The sequence below is a fragment of the Oryctolagus cuniculus genome, chromosome 5 (assembly GCF_964237555.1).
Source record: "Oryctolagus cuniculus chromosome 5, mOryCun1.1, whole genome shotgun sequence".
NCBI lineage: Eukaryota > Metazoa > Chordata > Mammalia > Lagomorpha > Leporidae > Oryctolagus > Oryctolagus cuniculus.
Window position 1 is genome coordinate 27939280 of NC_091436.1, and position 24011 is coordinate 27963290.

Consider the following 24011-nt stretch of genomic DNA (forward strand, 5'->3'; position numbering starts at 1 on the left):
AATCCCTATCTGTTTTGTCAGGGGTGGGTGGTCGCGAATGGGTTCCTGGCTCCTGGCTTCATCCCGTTCTAAGCCCAGTTTTTGAGAGTGTTTGGGTAAACAGGTGAAAGATCACTGTCTCTCACTCTCCTTCACTATCCCTTTCAAGCACATAAAATAATTTAGATTAAAAATTGCTTCAAGTAAAACATAACAGAGGAAAAAGAAAAACGTGATGCATTGGATATTTATAGCATAAGGAAAATTCAAATATATGGTGGAAACATCACAATAAACAAGAGGAGTATATTGGGAATATTCTAATACAAGGTTATTGCAGTATACAAAAATAGATCAATGTTATGAATACACGGCTTCAGGTTAAATTTAAATATATATGATGAGCTGTAACAAAACTAGCAATATTTTAAAAGATTTATTTATGTATTTGATAAGGCAGATTTACAGAAAGAGAGAGAGAGAAATCTCCTATCTCCTGGATCACTCTCCAAATGGCTGAAATGTCCGGGCCTGAGCCAGACCAAAGCCAGAAGCCTAGAACACCATCGAGGTCTTCCACATAGGTGGAGGAACCCAAGTACTTGGGCCATTTTCCTCTGCATTCTCAGATGCATTATGAGGGAGCTGGATCAGAAGTGGAACAGCCAGGATTTAAATCAGTACTAATATGGGATGATAATGTCTCAGGTGGCAGCTTAACCTGCTGTGTCACAACTGCCCCCCCCCCAGTAAAATTTTAAAAAGGCCTATGTCAATGAACCAAAATGAGCTAGAATCTGCATGTTAGTCCTCTGTTAGGGTAGGCATTTGGTTAGCAGTATAAAAGCTGTTTTAGGCACTTGCAGCCATAGTGCTATTTGAAGATTCCAGTCTGGACTCCACTTTCCATTCCAGCTTCCTGCTAATGTGCTACATGGGAGACAGCATATGATGGTTCCAATATTTGAGTTCTTACCACCACATGGGAGACCTGGACTGAGTTCCTGGCTCCTAGCATTGATCTGATACAGTCTTGGCTTTGAAAGTCAATGAATAGGTTGAAGATCATTTTCTGTCTCTATGTATTTCTCTCTCTGTTTTCTTCACCTTTCAAATAAATGAAAGTAAATAATTTGATATATACGCTATTAAATCATGGAAAAAGACAACTGGAAGAAGAAAGTAGTTATGAATAAAGCAAATAATTCAACCTACATGGAAGACCTTGACTGAATTCCTAGATTCTGAATCCCACCTTGGCCCACCCCCAGCTGATGTGTGTATTTAGAGTGAATTAGGGAGTGAAGCTCTATCTGTTTGTCTGTTTCTTTCATATTGTCAAAGGAAATTTGAAGGATTATTATTAAAAATGCTCCTTAATTTGGCATATAAATTCAGTGCACTTCTAATCAACAGTGGGTGAAGCCACTGTCTGCACTGCCTGCGTCCCATATGGCACTGGTTCGGGTCCCAGCTACTCCACTTCCAATCCAGCTCTCCGCTATGTTCTAGAGAAGCAGTGGAGCATTGCTCAAGTGCTTGGGCCCCTGCACCCGAGTGGGAAGACCCGGAGGAAGCTCCTGGCTCCTAGTTTCAGATATGCTCAGCTCTGGCAATTGCTGCCCATGTAGGGAGTGAACCAGCAAATGGAAGACCCCTCTCTCTCTCTGTGTCTCTGACTCTGCCTCTCTGTAACTCTGCCTTTTAAATAAATAAACAAAGCTTTAAAAAAAAGGAAACTAAAATTGGAAGTATAGTCTGACCTGATATCAAGACCCACTACCATGCCATAGTAACCAAGACTCTGGGGGTTTAGCAGAGGAATATATAAGTACATTGACAAAAGGGATATAAAACTCAAATCAGACTAATAAAAATGCAATCAATATATTTTGAGAAAATTCAAAGGAAATTTAATGTTGAATGAAACAAAACAAAAATCTCAATGTATATATCACATCTCATTCAAAATTAGTTTTAAATGGATCCTAGATCTAAATGTAAAGCTATAAAACATTTAGAAGACAGCTTAAGTGTAAATCTTCATGTTCTTTAGTTGAGTAATGATATGTTTGCTATGAAACCAAAAGAGACATACTTAAAAGCTAAAACAGTAAACTGGAGTTTATAAAAATGCAAAGATTTTATCTCTAAGTGATAATGTTAGCAGAATGCAAAGACAACCCAAAACCTAGGATGAAACATTTGCAACCCCATATCTAATGAAGGAATTATTTAAATGATAAATAAAGAATTGCAACAAATAGCTACAATATAATAATAAATAATTCACAGATTTTTCACAAAAAATAGATTACAAATAAACATAGGAAAGTGTGGTCAAATAGTTAATATTTAGGAAATGCAAGTTAAAACCATAATGAAATACCTCTGGACATTTAATACAATGTAAGCAGAAATACATGTAAGCAGAAAACCACCAAACCAACCTGAAAATCATTGATTTTGAAGAATCTGATAAACTGGAATTTTTATATTTTACTGTAAGGTAAGCACCTTGTAATACAATCAGGTAGTTTTTATAAAGGTAAACATACACTAAACATAAGACATAGTAATTCCATTTCAAGGTATTTACTATGATAAATCAAAAACTTAAGCCCTCCCTTAAAAACATATATCATTTGAAATATTTGCATCCAAATGTTTATAGGAGTTTTATTCTTGATTGCAAAAAGAGAAACTTAGGAACAACCCAAATGTCTTTCAGTAGATGAATGACAAGCACATTAAGATGCATTCATACAGTAAAATGCTATTTAGCCACTAAAAGTAATTAACTATAGATTTACAGCACATGAATAGATTTTCAAAACATTTCACTGTGAAAATTCAACACCCAATTGATCATTCAGATTATATGACATTCTGGAAAAAACAAACTCTAGAGACAGAAAATGTATCAGTGATTTCCATGAATTGGATGTGGAAGAATAGTTAACCACAAAGAGGAAACAAAATTTTGGGATGATGAATTTATCCTCTATGATCTTGTAGTGGTAGATATATGGGTAGTGCATTTGTCAGACCCTCAAGACTAGAGACTACAAAGAGTAATTTTCATAGTCTGCACATTTTTAAAAAATTACTCAGAGACAGGAGGAGAGAGGAGATCCATTATGAAATGCAGGTTGTGGCTAATATATCTATCTACGTTGCTGTATGACACGGCCACAAGGAAGCAATAGAAGAATAAAATAACTGCCATAAGTAATTAATAAAAGGATATTTTGATCAGATACTGTAAGTGAAAAGACTAATATAATTGTACCCAAGAAGTGCATCTTAGTAATTATGGCTTAGCAATTTTGAAATTATAGTACATGTTTATTCTTATAATTAAACACATCCAGATAATGTCATCTAGGTTTTTAGTGTGGGGACAGGAAGTTGTAAATAAGCAGAGTATAAATGATATATGTGGTGTTGAATGGAAAATGGTAATAGCAGTATGAACACATATTTTTTATAATATATACTCAGATGCATTGATACAGAAAAAAAGCAGATTTGTGTATCTAATGGCTGAGGACACCTACTTACTTTTCCTAACCCTGTATACTGTGCAACTCTAGAGACAGACTCCTCATGGGCAAACGAATCACCTAGAATTCATATTTTGTTTTCTAATTATAATTCTCCACTTAAAGGGGCCAGAGATTCTTGGACAAATGGCTGAAACTAGGGCTGTGGAAGGGGCAATACTAAATAATCTTACAATAATTTAGTATGCCAGAAGTTAAGGTAAGGCTAAATAATCAAAATAACAGTAATAAAGGGAAAGGAGGCAAAGGGAAGCCAAGAGTGAAAAGGCTCCCACTACTTAAAATTGGTTAATTTGAACCACAAAAATAAATAATGATGGTCTTGGGTTACAACTCAAAAAATAAAATTGACATTGAGCCTACAGTAACATAAAAGAGTAATTCAATAAATATTTAAGTGTGGGGAAAGGCATGGCTCTTTCAGAATTCTAAAGCATGTATAAGGAATGAAGCAGAAGAAAAATCTCTATGAAGACAAAATAATCATTGCTATGTACAAGATGCACTAAAAAGAATAAAATTATTTCAAGATATTCCAGAAGAGGCTGGCGCCGCAGCTCACTAGGCTAATCCTCTGCCTTGTGGAGCTGGCACACCGGGTTCTAGGCCCGGTCGGGGCACCGGATTCTGTCCCGGTTGCCCCTCTTCCAGGCCAGCTCTCTGCTGTGGCCAGGGAGTGCAGTGAAGGATGGCCCAAGTGCTTGGGCCCTGCACCCCATGGGAGACCAGGAGAAGTACCTGGCTCCTGCCATCAGATCAGCGCAGCGCGCCGGCCGCAGCGCGCCGGCAGCGTCGGCCATTGGAGGGTGAACCAACGGCAAAAAGGAAGACCTTTCTCTCTGTCTCTCTCTCTCTCACTGTCCACTCTGCCTGTCAAAAAAAAAAAAAAAAAAAAAAAAAAAAAAAAAAAGATATTCCAGAAGAAATAAAATACATTATATAACCACAAAAGTTCTCTTTCAAAACATTTATTATTTAATCTGATGGTTTTATCCTGTCCATAAATTCTTTGATATCTGTTGCTTCAAGGGTGAGCTGAATTTCCCTCTGCTTGAGCATGCAGAAGATATAATTACTTGCTTTTAATAGAGCACAGGAGGTTTAAAAAGGCAACTTTGCAGTAGAGAAGGAAACCTGACAGAGGGCACCTTAACCAAGTAATCAAGGCTAAGATCACCACTGACGAGACAGAGTGATCTCGTGTGCTCCCTGACACTAAAGAAGGAATGGGACCCATCATATCTACATTATGCTGCCTGCAAATTTGTGCCCCTTGCACTAATATGAGAACAACTTGGCCAAAACGACAAAGAGAAATTTTTTTTTATTATTTCTAATTTGTTATTTATATAAGATGAACAAAATTCATGTATTTCATATACACAGATTGAAGATCACAATGATACTTCCCACCACACCCTCCCTCCAACCCACGCTTCCACCCTTCTCTTTCCTTTCTTATTTTTTCTTTTAAATTTTACAATGGCATACTTTCAACTTATTTTATAATCACAAGCGTAACCCTCTGCCAAAGAAATAATTCAAAAGTAGTAAGCAGTAAAAGTACTGTTCCTCAAGAGTATAGACAAGGATTGTAAACGATTTTACCAAACAATGTTACAGGACTCTTCAAAAAAAGTCAGGTAGAAAGAAAGAAAGAAAGAAAGAGAGAGAGAGAGAGAGAGAGAGAGAGAGAGAAAGAAAGAAAGAAAGAGAGAGAGAGAAAGAAAGAGAAAGAAAGGAAAGAAAGAAAGATGTAGAGAATGGCACAAGTGAGAGGAGATTAGGAATACAGGACATCACTGGGTAATGCAATATCCTAGATCTGATCCTGAAATATGAAACAGAAACCACAGAAATGGAAAAACAGAAAATCTCGATAATATTTGTACTTTAATGAATAGCAGTATATCACTGTTCATTGCATTGAATTTTGTTATATCATGGTACTATAAAATGTTAGTATTAGGGGAAATTAATAGGAGACTGGATGAAGGGCATATGAGACTATCACTATCATCTTTTCTCCTTTAAGTCTGAAATTATTTCAGTTTATAAAGCTAAAAAACACAAAATTTATATTTACAACAATGTTTCCAGACATTTGCTATACAAAAACATTGCATACATTACAAGAAATTCAATGCTTAAAACCACATATTTAACAGAGATTCAAATATTTAACATATACAATAAATGTATTTTAGAAGATGCAAAGTCATATTGAGTATATACACATGCATATCTTGATGTGCACAATTTTTCAGGTATAGGAAAATTATTTTAATAAGCAATGATTGGAGAAATATATAATAAGAAAAGAAAGCAAAATTCCAGGTCTGTTGGCCATGATCAAATGTAGTATGTTCCATTCAGTTCAATGTTTTAAAACTACGCAATTAAAATTTATTTATTGTGCTTTGAAGAAGACTTATATATTGGACTTCTTTCTCAACACAGTGGCTTTTGTTGCATCCTTGAATAGTAAACAAATTAATGCACTGTACTTTAACACATTTGGTTTCCTTGTAGTGTGCAGAAAAAGATGTAGCTTTCTACCTAAAAACAACTGCAAAGCTGTAAGTGGAAGTTTGTGCAATTTTTGTTTTCTTCATATGTAGGGAGTGAAAGGTAAGACAAATCATAAATACATTTCTCTGGATTGTGTGTCAATTTCTGTAAAGGCAGTGATATATGTTTTGAAAAATTCCTTTTTACAGTGTCAAGAGAAACAGTTAGACATATATTTACTATTATTTCTATATTTTTAAGTTTAGTAAAATATTTAACTTTTGACAGCCATACAATTTATGATATTTCAGCCTACACAGTGTGGAGATAATCAAAGATTTTTTATGGGAACAGAGAATATTGTTCTTCATTGAAGTGAATTTTACAATCCAAAAATGTTAGTTTAATTGCAATTTATTTAAATACATACTTTTAAATGACATTCGTCTGGTCATTCTTCCATTTGTATAATAATAAAAAAAGTCTGCTTCTTTTTTGCAACTGAAAGAACAACTGTGACATTGCATGTGTTGTATGGTAACTTAAAAACCCAATGGGTTTGTTTATCACAAAAGATGGTTTGAAGACCATGTAGAGAAAAAGATATCTCAGGTTAAAGAAATTTCTTTTGTATAATGTAACACTTCTTAAATTTCAATGTGGGTGTGAATCACCTTAGGATCTTGCTTATTTTTTTTTTAACCTGTTACATTTTTAAGCACATAAAACTAGTATGTAATATGTTTCTCCACAAAGTTCTTGTGAAATTCAGAATGCAATGTATCATGTAGCAGACATTTGTCTTTCTTTGATCATCTACACCTTTTGCACAATTCTTGAAGGCAGCATCATTATCCCACCTTCTTGTAACTTTGAAGTTGACCTGAGGCAGGGGGGATGGGCCAGTGAGATTAAAGAGAAGGTTTCCACTCAGCATATTCCCAGATATGCTCTTCCTCAGCTTACTCTTCTTGTTCCTTCCTACCCATTCAAGTTCCTTCCTGCTCTACTCTTCATCTCATTCTTAAAAAAAAAAAAAAATCAGTCTGCCAAAAGAGAGGTAGTGTCATTACTACCACTCTCCTCTTCACAGTCTCCATCTCCTTCATCTGGTAGAGGATCATCTGCATCTGGTATAACTGAATTTCCTTCCATATTGAAGAGAAAACTGTATGCTCCTGGTTTGAACAATCCATAGTTTTCTCTTGCAGCAACATCTGTCTCTAGCCCCGCCCCCTTTCTCTTTTCCACAACTCTCTCCTGAAGTCCCAGCTACAAAGCTCTTCAGGAGCAACCTGAGTAGTTTGTGTATAGTTTGTCTTTGTATGAGAAGGCAGGCCTCTGCTTGAATACTGCTTTGACAGTCAGTTCAAATTGCTTTCTCCTTTTCCTCTTCCAACTCCTGCAGGTTCAAATGCTGGTTTGGCTCCTATGGTCATCTTTTGCACTTGGCAGAGGTCTTGGGCTGCAGCCTTGGAAAATCATACTGATGTCATTATGCTTTTTGGCTCACAGTGCCATATTCAGTAGATCTGTTGTGCATCCTGAGGTCTGTCATCTCTGACAAAATGATGTCAACGATGGTGGTTTGGTATTTCACAGTTTGTGTACCAGTTATAGAAGTCATATAATTATAAATGGCTCAAATCAGCCCCCAAAAACCTGATAGAAAGATGCTCCAGATTTTTATATAATGCCAAGTGATCAAAACACATATAAACATAGGCATCCCAATAGATTATGTGCTCTGTGAGGACAATTTGCTTTTTATTGATTCTTATGCTCATGGAAGTGCCTAGCACATGATAAATATTCATTAGCTGTATGTTGCTGGAATGGTTAATTAAAGTACATTATTCTGTAGAAGGTAGAAAATAGTTCCCCAGATAAAGAAATATCTGTTTATGCTTCAAAATTACAAAAGTCAAATACAGACATCAAGTATTAAATATAGTTAATAGAAGGTTGGAAGAAGTGGGTAAATGCTTTTTTTATTTTTTGTATGTTTATCTGTTTATTTGACAGGCAGAGTAAGACAGTGAGAGAGAGAAACAGAGAGAAAGGTTTTCCTTCCGTTGGTTCATTTCCCTAATGGCTGCCACAGCTGGCACTGTGCCAATCGGAAGGCAGGAGCCGGGTGCTTCCTCCCAGTCTCTCATGCGGGTGCAGGGACCCAAGCACTTGGGCCACCTCCACTGCCCTCCTGGGCCACAGCAGAGAGCTGGACTGGAAGAGGAGCAACTGGGACTAGAACCCAGGGTGCTGGCGCTGCATGCAGAGGATTAACAAAGTGAGCCAAGGAACCGGCCACTTTTTTTATTTTTATTTTTATTTTTTTTAAATTTTTTTGACAGGCAGAGTTAGGCAGTGAGAGAGACAGACAGAGAGAAAGGATAGACACTTTTAACAATATATGAAAATTATTTAGCAAACAAAGACACAGTTTCTGGTTTTATGATGGGTTTGTAAATCTTTGTCTTTATATGTATTCATCTACTTAAAGCAGAATGACACAGTGGAAAACAAAGAGAGAAAATTATCATCCTTTTACTGGTTTACTCCTAAATTTCACAACAATCCAGACTGGTCCAGGTGGAAACCAGAAACTCAGAATTCCATCTGGTTTCCCATGTAGGTGTCAGGGAAACAAGTAATGAAGCCACTATCTGATGCTTTTCAGGATGCAGTAGGAGGAAGTGGTATTGAAAGCAGAGCAGCTCAGACTTGAACTTGCACTTTGATATGAAGTATAGATGTCCTAAGCAGTGTTAGCACACTGCGCCACAAGGCCTGCTCTCGTAGTTTTTTTAAAACATGGAAAAGCTTAATAGATTTCACCAGAGGGGGGAAAAAAAAAAAACAACATAATTGAGGAAGGGAGTTGTTAACATACTCTACTAAAAATACATAGTAATTTTCTTTTTATTTGTATTTGAGGAAGACTCTGGGCTTATATTTTGTTGTAGAATATTTTTTCATGTTCCATAAGATACGTAAGAATTGGCAGCTATATCATCAAGATATTAAAGATCAAATAGAATAATTTACTTAAAGCAATAAGTAAAACACCTGGGTCAAAAGAGTTACACAAATTAGGATTATTATCAGGAGTTATAAGTGCATAAAATACTGCAAGATAGCAGTGTGTAGCTAAACAGGTAACTATGAGGAATAATGAAAAGAAAAAAGAAAAGAGATTTGAGAAATAAAAAACCACTTTATTTTGAGTCCTGGCTTCTTTGCTAATGGATTATGTGACCTTGAGCATCCCACAGTTTGTCTGGCTATTAAATTAAATAAGGGAAAAGGTTTCATAAGCTCTGCAGTGCTAAATAAATATTAGTCTATATAGGTCTTAAAAATAGAGAAAGAATGTTTCTTCAATCTTTTAAATTTTATGACATTCATGTCAAGCTATGAAGATTTACTGAAAATCACAATGAGTCCAAATATATTATGTTAAAACCCTTGTGTTTAGGCTTAACAGGTCCAGAGTCTCATCCTAAACCGAATAAAGCTAGAAAAAATCTAAAGAAAATACACTAATGAATGTGCACTGCGTGGAGGGCACATGGAGGAGTGTAGGTTGCACCTACATGTGTGCTTTTATTAAGGTATAAATCTTCTGTTATTTTGCCAGCTTAAGGACAGATGGCTGCCTTAAAATGGAATCTGGATGCCGCATCCACATACTGAATGCCATTATACACAGCAGCAGCTGTGTTTAGCATATCCTTCATTTGAATTCTAGTTCAGTAGAAAGACAAAAAATCATAGCCTGTCTTTTAGTACCAGGCACTGTGTCCAAATAATAAAAACAGAAGAACGGTCCAAGGAACTGAAATGCAAGGGAATTAAGTAATCATTATGCAGTAATCTAAGGTTGGGAGAATGAATGATCCTGAAAGTATAAAATACCTTTTGTTAAATTTTACACAGAAACTAATCATTCAAGGTCAAGGGAACTACAAGAAAGGGTAAGCAAGTTCAAAAGGCTAAAGAAAACACTAGTGCAATACTGAAAAAAAAAAAAAAAAGGTCAACACGCTTGGTCTCTGAAATTTTCAAGTCTTTTTCGTCATATTCTCTACAGTAATTGTGAAAGGTGAGCAAAGCTATGGAATAGTCACCTTGGACTCTCATGGCAAAATAGTACACACTGGATGACTTAATCAACAAAAATATTCTCACAGCTGTGGAAACTGCAAGTCTCAGATGAAGATCGATCAGAATGATTCCCTGGTGAGGGCCCTATCCATGGCTTGCTGAGAGCAGTCTTCTCACTGTGATCACATAGTGGGAGTGGGGAGTGGAGGGGAACTTTTGTGATAGAAAGAAGAGAGGAAGAGAGAGAGAGAGGAGAGAGCGAGCTCTGGCATCTCTTTTTATGTGGAACCTAATTCTATGAGATCAAGGTCCCATCTGGTGACCTCATTAACCTTAATTACCTCCTAAGGATCCAGTATCAAATGCAGCCATATTGGTTACAGTCTCAACATATGAATTTTAGAGACATAATTCCATCCTTACAAGATCATAACTTCACATTACTGCTATGTAAATTGTTGTAGATTTTTGACTCTATACTATTTCTTCTGGAATTTCTTTCTAGTAGGCTGTAGGCAACTTGATAGTCAAAGGCTCTGACCATTGCCAAGCAACCAGCCTACCCTTATTGCCAGCTGATACTTACTAAACTGAGTGACATTATGCCAGTTTATTTACCTCTCAAGTCTTGAATTTGCTTTGTTTTCTGAAGTGAAGATAATAATAGTAATGTATAGCTAACATCTTGTAATAGAGTTTCCCATAAAATACAGAAAATTATTTTCCTTTGAGAGTAGTATTTTTGAATAGTTAATTCCTGAAAATGTTTACCAATATTTTTATTCTTTACAAGCTTCAAAAATATTCCTGAAAACGACAATTTGAAATATGCATTATTAGACCAGCTGTTTATGCTTATTTAGACTCATTTAGACTAGCAATTAAGATCAGTGCATCCCACATCTGAGAACCTGGGTTCAATCCCTGACACCCCCAGCTCCAGCACCTCATTCCTTCTTATTTCTAATATAGAACCCAAGAAACAGTAGCAATGGCTCAAGTAATTGGGTTCCTACCACCCAGGTAGGAGAGACGTAGACTGTCCTTCAAGCTCCCTGCTTTGGTGCTAGCCAAATCCCAGGTGTTGTGGGCATTTTGAAAGTGAACCAGCATGTGGGAGGTCAATTCTCTCTCTCTGTCTCTCTCTTTCTCTCTCTCCCTCTCTTGTTTTCTATCTCTATTTCTCTGTCTCTCTCTCTCAAATACGTAAATAGCAATTTAAAAAAAAAAAGAGCATGCTTATTCTAATGTTCAGTAATTATGTATAAATATTTATTTGAGGAAATAATTTAAATATAAGCAAAATGTTAAAACAGTTTCAAATTGATGGCTTAAATGAGTCCTAAATGGTGGAAAGTGATGGATGCTACAGATCTAAAAGGCATGACAATATAACAATAGCTGGCAGTTTTATTAAGTTTTGTTAACAAGTTCAACTTATATGGGACCAGCACTGTGGCACAGAGTTTAGCCACCATCATATTTTGGCATCCCACATGAGTGCTGGTTTAAGTTCCAGCTGCTCCACTTACAATCCAGGTCTCTGTTAATGTGCCTGGAAAAGTAGTGGAAGATGGTGCAAATTCTTAGGTCTTTGCCATCCACTTAGGACACCCAGATGAATCTCCTAGCTTCTGGCTTCAACTCAGCCCAATACCAGATGTTGTGGCCATTTAGAGAGTCAACCAGTGAATGGAAGATCTCTTGCTCTGTCTCACCTTCTCTCTCTCTGTAATTGCATTTCAAATAAAGAAATAAATCTTAAGAAAGTTCGACATATAAACTGGAAAAACAAGACATAGGGAGATTCTTAGGAAAAGCCACCCAATAATTAATCCACAAAGGCAGGCCCATGACCCAAGAGATATGGCTCCCATATCATGATGATTCGTAACTTGCTTAAAGTGGCTGCTGAAGCATGATTTTGCTGTACTGAATAGATTTGATGAGATAATCAAGCAGTTCCAAAAATGTGATTATTGTCAATGTATCTAGAAATAATTCATTCCTCATGTTCTACATGTACACTAAATATTCCGAGAGTATTCATTTAAGAACAAAATTGAATTACCCTTGCAATGAAAAACAACAGTGGAAAAAAAAACTAATTTTATGTCAGCTAATCAGCAAATCTTCTCTTCCTCTCCCTATTGTTTGGTTGTTGAGTGATCTTGAAGTGATACCATGCTATTTGTTGTGGGACTCTACCAGTCAAGCAGGCATTTGACTCATTTTGACTCTTTTTAGGGTTCTCTTTATCAGCTGAAATATACGTGGGTTCCAAGAGGAAGGATAGGGAAAGGACGTTCTGCTTTAAGCTAGGGGGAAATGGTAGCAAAAAAGTGGAGGAAGTACATCCGTAGGCGAGTGTTAGAGAGAAATCTGCAGTGGAAATTCTACAGAACGAAGAGGGAAGCCATGGATCAACATGGAAGTTGCAGATACACAGCAACCAGTGCAGACACAAACTCAATTCCTGCAGCCAAGAGTCAGAGGAAGCACCAGCATTGGAGCACCAGCATTGGAGAAGACTGCAGCAGCCCATATTGCTGGAGGGAGAGCTTGGCAGACTTCCCCATCTTTGAGTCCAGCTTAGAGCCCTAAAGGGGACAGAGTGCTCACCTAATCTAATGAAAAACGGGCATATTTCTCTCTCCCTGTCCCCCAAAACAGAGCCTGGGAAGCGACTGAGCAAGGGTGCCATCTTGACACCAGTATCAGCTATGGCAGCTATTGTGTAAATGTCCAGCTCCTGGTGGGAACAAGGCACCATGTTGACACCAGCAGCTTGTGTGCACATGGCCCGTTCCTGGTGGGGAAATGTACCATAAGGTCACTAGCAGTGGCAGGGGAGGCTCTTGTGTGGACGCCTGGAAAACAGTGGGAAGGAGTTGCCATTCTGACATGAGTAGAGCTGCAGTGACTCTTGTGCACATGAGTGATCCGGGGACATTACCAGATGGAAAACTGGTGTTTCCCACTGACTTTGAGTCTGCCTACAAGGACTGACATATCCCAGTTTCTGGGGCTCAAACCACCAAGGCAGAGCACCCACAGGGAGTTGGCACTGGGAATGTTTCTGCCTCTCCATGAATGAGACAGGCTAGCAGGTTGGAGTGGATCATCTGGGAGTCTTGTGTGCTAAGACTGTGGAAACTCTGTGACTAGCATAGGTTGTAGCTGGGTCTCTGGGCAATCACTGATAGTGGGGCCAGAGGCACAGAGCTCCTTGACTGCCTGGTGTGGGATATTATAGCAGAGCAGGTGCTCACATGAGGACTTCACAGATCCTTTGTGTGGTTCATGCAGCATTGCAAGAGAGTGTTTCACCCAATGTGAGCTAACCAAAGACATTGATCATCTGGAAGAGGGAAGGTGAGGGTGTGTTTTCACCAACAGAAGTGATCATATGTTCTTCCCTAGTAGAGGAGACAGTTAGTTGATCCAACTAACCATAAAAAGAGGGAGAACACCCCAATTGATAAAGTCACAGATAAAATGGAAAAGGTGCACTGAAATAAAAAGTTACTACATGTTGCTCCCCCTCTTCGTGGAGGAACGACACTAAACCCTGCCTAGGCTTCATATCAAAGTCACGGCACCATTATGTCGCTCCCCGTCTTCGTGGAAGAACGACACAGGACCCTGCGCTGTTCTTTTGTCTGCTCGGCCCTTCCCGGGTTTGCTGCTGGTTCTTCCCGGGTTGGCTACCGTCCCTTCCACCTCTGTGGAAGGGCGGTTCCCCCTGCCACTTTCCCCACTTCCGCGGGGGAGCGGCACACTGCCGGCCGGCTCTCTCGGGGGCTGCACAGGTGTTCCTTCAGATAGGTGTTCCTCGTGCATGTTGTCTCTCTCCTCCTTTATAGTCCTCTTCCACCAATCCCAACTCTGCTACCCACACACCGAGTACGCTGCTCTCCTCCAATCAGGAGCAGGTCCTACAGTTTATTGGTTGAACTGGAGGCAGCTGTGTAGAAGCTGTTTCCTCCTCTCCCAGCGCCATATTGTGGGAGAGCAGATGCATAGAATAAGTCTTAATTCCAGTAACTTAGTCTAGTCCGAGTTGCTCCCAGTTGCTCCCCACAACTACAGAAATAAAATGAATCATGAGGAATTATTACAAATAGCAATATGCCAACAAATTGTAAATCTAGAAGAAATGGACACATTCTTGAACACATATAATCTATCAAAGTAGTGTCATGAAAACACAGAAAACCTAAACAGACTAATAACCAAAACAGAGATTGAATCATTAATAAAGAGCACACACCCAACAAAGAAATGGTCAGGACAAGCTGGTTTCACTGATGAATTCTACCAGACTTTTAAGTAAGAAATAATCCTACCCTTCTCAAACTATTCAAAAAAGTGTTAGTGAGGGAACTCTCCTGAACACCTATGAAGCCAGCATCACCTTGAATCCTAAACAAGAGAAAGATGCAACAGACAAAGAGAACTATAGATAAATATACCTGCTGAACATGTATTCAAAAATCCTCAACAAAATGCTAGCTAATTGAATACAACAACAAAGCAGAAAGATCACTCACCCAGACGAAATGAATTTGTTCCTGGTATGCAGGGATGGTTCAACATTCGCAAATCAACAAATGTGATACACCACATTAACCCAGATAATTATGTCAATGGATACAGAGAATGCAATAGAAAAAATACAACATCATTTCATGATGAAAACCTTAATAAACGAGGTAAAGGAGGAACATTCATAAACACATTCAAGGCAATTTGTGACAAAAACACAGCTAGCATATTTTTGAATGGAAAAAGTTGGAAACATTTCCACTAAGTTACAGAATCAAACAAGAATGTCCACATTAACCATTGCTATTTATTATAGTCCTGGAAGTTTTAGCTAGAGCCATTAGGCAAGAAAAAAAAATCAAAAGGATAAATTGGAAAGGAGGAAATAAAACTATCCCTATTTACAGAAGGCATGATTCTATATAAAGGGGAACCAAAAGACTCCACTAAGAGACTATTGGAACTCATAAAAGAGTTGGTAAAGTGGAAGATACAAATTTTATACAAAAAAATCAATATCCTTTATATACACAGGAAGGCCATGGCTAAGAAAAAGCTTCTAAAATCAATCTCATTCATAATAGCTTACAGGAAAAAATAACTTTGAATAGATTTAAACCAGAGTTGAAAATCTTAATGGTAAAAATTACAACTCATTAAAGAAAGAAATGAAATAAGAAATAAACAATGGAAAAATATTTCATGTTTGTGAATTAGAAGAATTAATATCATCTAAATATCCATACCTCCAAAAGCAATATATGGATTCAATGTGATTCCAATAAGAAAAATGACATTCTTCACAGGTTTAGAAAAAACAATGCTAAAATACATATGGAACACAAGAGACTATGAGTAGCAAAAGCAATCTTACACAATAAAACAGGGCCAGCAAAATCACAATACTAGATTTCAAGACATACTATAGGGCAGTTTCAATGAAAATAGCCCAGTACTGGCGCAAAAATAGATATGTAAACCAATAGAATGGGAAATCCAGAAATCAATCCACACATCTACAACAAACTTCTCTGACAAATGAGTTAAAATCAATCCCTGGAAGAAAGACATTCTCTTCAACAAATGATGTTTGGAATATTGCATCTCTTTGTGCAGAAATATGAAATAAGAACCCTACCATTCATGTTATAAAAAGTCAACTCAAAATGGATTATGGCTATAAATTTATCACCTGATTCCATCAAATTACCAGAGGAGAACAATAAGTAAACTGTGAAAGAGCTTGCATAGGCAAAGATTTCTTGGAAAAGACCCCAGAAACACAAGCAATCAAAGGAATAGATGGATGGGATTAAATCAATCTGAGAAGCTTCTGCACTGCAAAGGAAATCCACAACAAAGTGTAGGGGAAACTGACAGAATGACAAAAAATATTTACAAGCTGTGTAACTGATAAAGGGTTAATACAAAGACTCTATACAGATCTCAAAAAAACTCAACAAGAACCAACAGCCCACTTAAGAAATTAGCAAAGGACTTGAAAAGGCAATTTTCAAAAGAGGAAATATAAATGGATAAAAGACATAGAAAAAAATATTCATGATCTCTAGGACCAGGAAAATACAAATCAAGACCACAGTGAGGTTTCACTTCACCACAGTTAGAATGGCTTTCATGCAGAAATTAACAAACAATAAATACTGGCGAAGTTGTGAGGAAAGAGATACCCTAATCTATTTTTGGGAAAATAAATAGTACAGGAAATGTAGAAGGTAGGTACCTCAGAAAGATGAAAATAGATCAACCATATCACTGAGCAATCCTACTCACGTATTTTGAAACAAAATGGATCCAACTGGAAACCATCATACATAGGGAAATAAGCCAGTCCCACAAAGGCAAATACCATATGTTTTCCCTGATCTGTGATAACCAATAGAGTATCAAAAATATAATATATAGGAGTGAAATTGCCATTTTTCATTCAATGATTGTTTACAGCCCTTGTCTATACTGTTTAGAAACAATGTTTTTTCTTCTTACTATTTGTTGAACTCTTTATGTAGTGTAGAGTTAATCTTACGTATATAAATTAAACTGATAGTAGATTATTGTAAAAACTGAGAGGGAATAAAGAGAATGGAGAAGGAAGGGTCGGAATGTGGGAAATATCACTATGTTCCCAAATCTCTAGTTATGAAACTGGTATACCATAAATAAAATTTAAAAACTACATGGATCCATGTCCTATTTCATGATTGAATACAGCTTACCTACTGGCTGGTTAACATGAATTATCTCTAGCTTAATACACTACGTTATTAGTGTTCAATATTCTTAGTTGAAATTACAATCAAATCATATATCTTTTTTAGATAAAAATATTATCATCTTTACAAATTGAGAAAATATTCCCTAAGTTCCTTAACACCTGTTTACAGATAAGTTCTTAAGGTTCTTGCTCATTATTAACTCCATCAATTATAGAAGGATTTGTGAGCTTTCCTTGCTGAAGGAAAAAGACATTTTCTTGAAGATTTTCAATACGTTAAAGGAAATTTAAATGAGCACACAAAAAAATTAGTTGCCAAAGTTGTTTAAGCATTTTATCTTAAAACAAATGTCATGCCATTAAAATATAAAAACATGAGTATTATTCATAATATTATTTGATATTTCAAAATAAATAACTCTGTTAAAGTGACCGGACAAATTATAGCAATTACAAGTGTGCTAATTAATTGAGGTGATGTTTTGAAAATAATTATGTATACTTCCTGATGCATTTTCTCAACATAATCAAAAAATTAATAGAATAGCTAAAAGTTCCAGATGTTGTTTGGAACCCCTGATGTTATAAAAATAAAGCTGTGGTTTTGTTTTTTTGAAGGTCCCATTATAACACATATAGCAGGGAAGAACAACTAAGATTAAGTTTTAATTGCGGGTGCTAAACTTGACCAGCTCAATCACCTATCAGATTGATGGATTTTCCTGGACTATTCTTAGGCTTAGAGAAATAATGCAATGGAAGCAAATGTGACGGGGTGAAAATGCAGGGAGATAAGTGTGACTAAATGTCTATGGAAAATAAGATAAGGGTGCCTAAGGTCAGATTAACTATCTTTGGAGTGGAGAATTTCAAACATGTACAAAGAAAGCACAGTGGTTAAGTGAATCGTCTGAAGAAATTTCTCGGATATAATAATCATCATCTTGGTGTTTCATATATCTATCCCTGTATTTAATTTTACCAATGCCTCTACTATTTTGAAGAAAATACCAAATGTAATGTCATGGAATTCGTGAGCGTTCCAATAAGTTTTTGTAAAGTATGTTATACTAAATCAAATATCATTGTCATTCATGCAAACCAAAAATAATCCCCAACTTGAAATAATTTGATAATTGTATATTTTAATAACCAAATATTATATTTTGTGAATATGGTTTTCAATTTAGTCTGTAAATTCTCCTCCTTTTCATTTTTATGAGTTACTGTTTTCAGGAAAGTGCCATGGGTTCTGTAATGGATTTGTAATTTCTTGCTGTTAGTCTCCTTCTGGCATCTGAAGGTCAACAAATGTGAAAGCTAAGAAATTTGCTTCTTTGTCTGTATACATCTTGAGCACTGGCAGATAAATCAAGGGGTTTGATTTGATTCAGGGTACAGTTTTTTGAAAAGGTTCGTTATACTTGATGGTGTGTAGTTTCCATCAAGAACCATGTGGTATTTGGTCAGTTTTTATTTTGGGGGGTGGTTATCCTGGTCATTAGGAAACTTTCCAAGACTCATTTTTTGTAGCTATTTGAAAAATGGTGACATTTGAGGTCTATCATTGTTTTCTTTAATTAGTTGAATTTCTTCTACAGAGAGACATTTCCCTCCTAATCTATTTGGTTACCCTGAGGTGGTGTGCATATGGAGAGGGAGGAGATACACTTGATTTTCTCCCTTTGTCAACCTTTGGTAGTGTACACTAAATACAAAAGCTTCTTTATAGATAAATGGGTTGTATTTAAATTGAAAATATCTCTAAATAGAATGCATTTAATTTGCTTAACCAACTGAGTACCCTAGCTTAGAACAGAGTTCACTGTGGAGTATTGGTTGCTTATCATCATAATCACATAACTGACTACAAGCTGTACCTTGCTGCCATCATCCTGAGAGAGGATCCTGCTGTGAATCACTAGTTTGAAAAAAGATTTAAATTCAATATTAGAATTCCCTGAATATGTATCACTTTAGATCATTACAAAGTAACAAAAAAAAAAAAAGTGAAAGTGGAATCATTTGGTAGGGGACAATCTGTTTAAATAAATTTTGAGTTTCGTTTTTCTTCTGTAGCAACATTTTTGAATTTGTAAATTGTGAAATATGAATGTGCCTTGCACCAATTACTGTTAGAATTTTTTATTGATTCAAGTTCTGACTGTCTTGTATTTTATCAGTACAAGCTTCTTTGGGTTGACTGAATCTCTCAGAAAATACTGGATTGGTTGTCAGTGGCTCCTTATTTTATTGTATGCCTTAGGGCTTAACCTTATACTTCCTAGTTTTTGACCCAGAACTAGAATTAACCCCATCTCCAAGTGTTTCTTTGGTAATTGAGATATAGTATTTGTTATGTGTTCTTGATGGTTACTGATTGGTTCCCTGTTTCTTGGCCTTTTCTGTGATAGGTTAGAAAAAATTTATTTTAGAGAAATTACATAATAAATTTCTATGCTTAACATTCAAAGGTAATATTTTAGCAGTTAACCTATTTTATTTGATATTTATTTTACTTATTCTTGGTTAAGAATCTAAATCCTTAATGACTTTACATAATAGTTGCTTGTTGTATTCATGAAAACTTTTGAGATTATGCCAATATTGTTACAAAATATACACTTATTGAACATAGTGCTGATTTTCTTTGCAATTCTCTTTTGTTCATAATCTATATAGCCTTAGTAGATTTTATAGTCAAATTATTGTGTTTAAGTCAATGAAATATTTCTGTATATTTAAACCATAAACTCATTGAAAATTTAAGTATATACAGTTATGTCTAGTATGTTGATTTGAATTTGCTTTGTACTTATGAGAAGTTTTACATAGTATTAGTAATAAATCCAAAAATAAGATCAGCTCAAAGAGACTAGCTATTTTCCTTGACTCTTTCACTTCTTAATGTCTCTCCTCCATGTAATTAACAATATTATTAATTTTAAGATTTAGACTTTCATTTATTTAAAAATAAGAAAATACAACTATATTGGTAACAGCCCACCACTACCTTAAATAAATATTACTAAACTATATATATATATATATTTTGTGTGTTGTTTGTTCATATATTTTTGTATCCTGATGATTTGATAGCAGCTTATATAACGCTGCTTTTTTTGTGTGACAGCTGTGTGATTCTCTGTTATTTGAGTGGTTTATACTTCATTTAACCAAAGCCTGTTGGTGGACATTTGTATTGTTTCCATTCTCATCAATGTAGTTTCTACCCTGAGACTGGTCCTGGTGTAAGCTTAAGCCCGGAAGTGTTTTTTGTATGATTAATGTTAATTCCCAGAGCCCAGACATATCAGCAACATCAGGTTTTTTGTGTGTGCGTGTGTATTGTTTTGTTTTTTGCACTCAACTGAGATGCAAATCTGTAAATTTCTATTTCAATTTATTCTAAGGTTGGCTCAATAAATAATCTAGTTAGTGTTTTTGAGTGATTTATGGCTTTATGATTCTCAAGGCACTAGGACCCCCTTCACATTCCTTACAGTCTTTGCTGAAGAGAAGCTGTTACTACAAAGGTGTTGGTGATATTGATGGTTTCTCTCATCCTTTCGAACTTTAGTACTAGTTTTGATTGTATTATTGTATATTAAAAATTTGATTTTATTAGCATAACCATCTTAGTATTTTGTGGAAGAATTTGTAGAAACTCAAAGCTATTGTTACTAGTCCAGAATTAATATCCATACCAACATGATGCATATCATTGTATGCCATATAAATATATAAAAACATCATCATGGTTGCAAAATTGTGGAATTATGGTTATACATATAGGAATCTCTTTGCAGAAAATAATTTTACCACATTTTAAACCTCAATATATTTTTCAAAATACTCGTCATCCTAGTGTTTTGCCTAGCCTTATAACTTATGATTAAGACCTTCTGACGCCGGCGCTGCAGCTCACTAGGCTAATCCTCCGCCTTGTGGCGCCAGCACACCGGGTTCTAGTCCCGGTCGGGGCGCCGGATTCTGTCCCAGTTGCCCCTCTTCCAGGCCAGCTCTCTGCTGTGTTCAGGGAGTGCAGTGGAGGATGGCCCAAGTTCTTGGGCCTTGCACCCATGGGAGACCAGGATAAGTACCTGGCTCCTGTCATCGGATCAGTGTGGTGCGCTGGCCGCAGCGTGCCGGCCGTGGCAGCCATTGGAGGGTGAACCAATGGCAAAGGAAGACCTTTCTCTCTGTCTCTCTCTCTCTCACTGTCCACTCTCTCTGTCAAAAAATAAAAAAAAATTTACAAAAGACCTTCTAAATTCATCTATTTTATTTTATTTACTTGAGAAACAGAAATACAGAGAGATAGAGACTAGGAGAGAGAAAGAGAGTGCTACCATCCACTGGTGCAATCCCCAAATGCCTGCAACAGCTGAGATGTGACCAGGCAAAATTTGTGAGCCAAACCAGAAACTCAATCTACATATCCCACATGGGTCGCCAAAAAACCAAGTATTTGAGTCATTATCTGCTTCCTAGGGTATGCATTGGCAGGAAGCTGGAATTGTGCTCCAATATGGCAATCTTAATCATTTTCATAATTTCTAGGTCAAATTCCCATCCTAGATCTGCTAACATTAATGTCTTTATTCTTTATACAATGTTTATTCTTTATATAATGATTTATTCTCTATAGAATGAGATATGAAAGTGACAAAATGATGGTTTAGAATGCTGTAGTTTTCTTTCAAATGCTTCCATGTCTTAATGTGATTATGTAATTAGGTATTGTAATCCATTAAATATGGAAAAAGTGGAAAAACAGCATATTTTAAATTCTAATTATTTTTAAAGTTATATTATCAACTTTTTCATTTTTGAAAAATCAATGTATTATTTAGAGCTCAAATAATTCAAGAGATTTTTAAATCTTACAGCAAACTGAGACAATCAGAATACCTATTTAAGGACTTAGGTTCAGGTTGAGAACTTTTTTTTTATTCCTTGTGATAGTTCTCTAGTCACATAAATCTTAGCATAAATCCATTTCTTGCAGTATGAAATTTGACTTAATTGACTACGTGACAAATTGGTTTAGTCTACAGTTATTAAGTAGTACTTAATAAGTCCCATTGTGTAGGTGACACATACACTAAGTACTCACAGTATGTTTTCTGTGTAAGCATCTCTTAACATTTTTCTTCCTCTGAATGTTTTATCAGAGTCCCTATACAGATTCCTTTTTGAGGTTATGTTTGGTGACAGTGTTAGAGCAAGAAAGAAAAGCATTATGAAAGTCATTATACAAAGCTGATTTCATTACCCGATGAGATAAGCTAGACACTTGCAAGCTACCTTAACAAATTCAGACACAGACTTCAATATACAAAAATACGTATCTGGAAAATATCTCAATAAAAAACACCAAGAAATCATGGGTGAAGTGCAACAAGTAACCTTTTAAAGGCACAAGGAAATCTGTAGAAGTCAAAAATGAATGGACCAAACAATTAAATATGCAATCTGTGAATATTTCTGCAAATCTTGGATACTGAAAAAAAGTGAGTATCAATAGGTCCATAAAAAGAGACCAAACAGACAAACTGGGAAGCCTTACTGAGTCATCTATGTAAAATAACTATTTGCAATTCAAATCCCCTTAATTCAATGGTTAAAAAAATATTGCCAAACTAAGACAACATAGAGTTATCAGCTATGGTCTGATAATATGCTGTTAAGAGCTTGGTAAAGGCAGCAATTTCTCATGCAAGTTTGCTTCTTGAATGTACACAATATTTGTTGCTAGGAATTTCCACACTAGAGATGAATTTTTGAAATCAGAATTTAAATAAATAAATCTTAGTAAAACATCAATATTCAAATAATATTTGAACATAGAAAATAATTCTCGGTCCAGTGTGGTCTTTGTGAGATTCCACCATGGCGTACCGTGGCCAGGGCCAGAAAGTACAGAAGGTGATGGTGCAGCCCATCAACTTCATCTTCAGATACTTGCAAAACCGATCTCGCATTCAGGTGTGGCTCTATGAACAAGTGAACATGCGGATAGAGGGCTGCATCATTGGTTTTGATGAATACATGAACCTCGTATTAGATGATGCAGAAGAGATTCATTCTAAAACAAAGTCAAGAAAACAACTGGGTCGGATCATGCTAAAAGGAGATAATATTACTTTGCTATAAAGCGTCTCCAACTAGAAATGATGGATGAAGTGAGAAAATACTGAGAAGGCAATGCTGTGTGTTTTGGTTTGTTTTGTAGGTGCCCTTTCATTGCGAGTGTAGTTCCAAAACACTTGTTCATGTTGTTTTTATTACCCTTATGTTATTACAAGAAGACAATAAATACAGTGGGAATTTTATTTAAAAAAAAAGAAAGAAAATAATTCTCCTCACTTAGTATACTTCTCAAACAAAACAGTAATGGCCAGAAATATAAAATTATTGGAATTGATGACACAGGGCCTGGCACTGTGGCATAGCGGATAAAGCTGCCACCTGCAGTGTAGGCATCCATATGGGCACTGGTTTGAGTCTGGCTGCTCCACTTCCAATCCAGCTCTCTGGTATGACCTCGGAGAGCAGTACAAGATGGTCAGAGTCCTTGGGCTCCTGTACCTGCATGGGAGCCCCAGAGGAAGCACCAGGTCCTGGCTTTGGAAGGCTCAGTTCAGGCCATTACGGCCATTTGAGGAGTGAACCAGTGGATGTAAGACCTCTCTCTCTTTCTTTGCCTCTGCCTCTCTGTAACTTTGTCTTACCTATAAAAAATACATAAAGATTCTTTGAAAAAAGAAAGTGATGACACAGATATGTCTGGCAACAGAGTTTTTGTAACTATGTATGAATCAGTTAAACAATGTAGACAAAACACAGACATTTTCAGGTCAAGCAAACAAAAACAGATTTATTACTATAAGATCCTTGTGTAGGAACTTCCAAAGAATGTACTTTGGGTGGAAGAAATTAAATCCAGAAGGAAGAAAGAATTAAGATGTAACAAGATCTGTAACTAAACAAACTAAATAGAGTAAACATCTGGGCAAAGCTAAACACAGTTTGATTAAGTACAAAATTAGCCATCGTGTAGG

At 36.3% G+C, this 24011-nt stretch overlaps 1 protein-coding gene and 1 pseudogene across 1 annotated transcript; one reads left to right on the forward strand and one right to left on the reverse strand.

The window, feature by feature from the left end:
* Positions 1-6784: 6784 nt before the first annotated feature.
* On the reverse strand, positions 6785-7495 carry LOC127493226 (spliceosome-associated protein CWC15 homolog pseudogene; annotated as a pseudogene).
* Positions 7496-22816: 15321 nt separating this feature from the next.
* Positions 22817-23306, forward strand: LOC100351260 (small nuclear ribonucleoprotein E-like). The gene has a single exon (XM_070074497.1). The coding sequence runs from the start codon at positions 22840-22842 to the stop codon at positions 23101-23103; it is 264 nt and encodes an 87-aa protein (XP_069930598.1). The 5' UTR covers positions 22817-22839; the 3' UTR covers positions 23104-23306.
* Positions 23307-24011: the final 705 nt, after the last annotated feature.

Excerpts from the sequence above, each read along its gene's own strand:
- LOC100351260 (XM_070074497.1), top strand. The coding sequence starts at position 22,840 with ATGGCGTACCGTGGCCAGGGCCAGAAAGTACAGAAGGTGATGGTGCAG.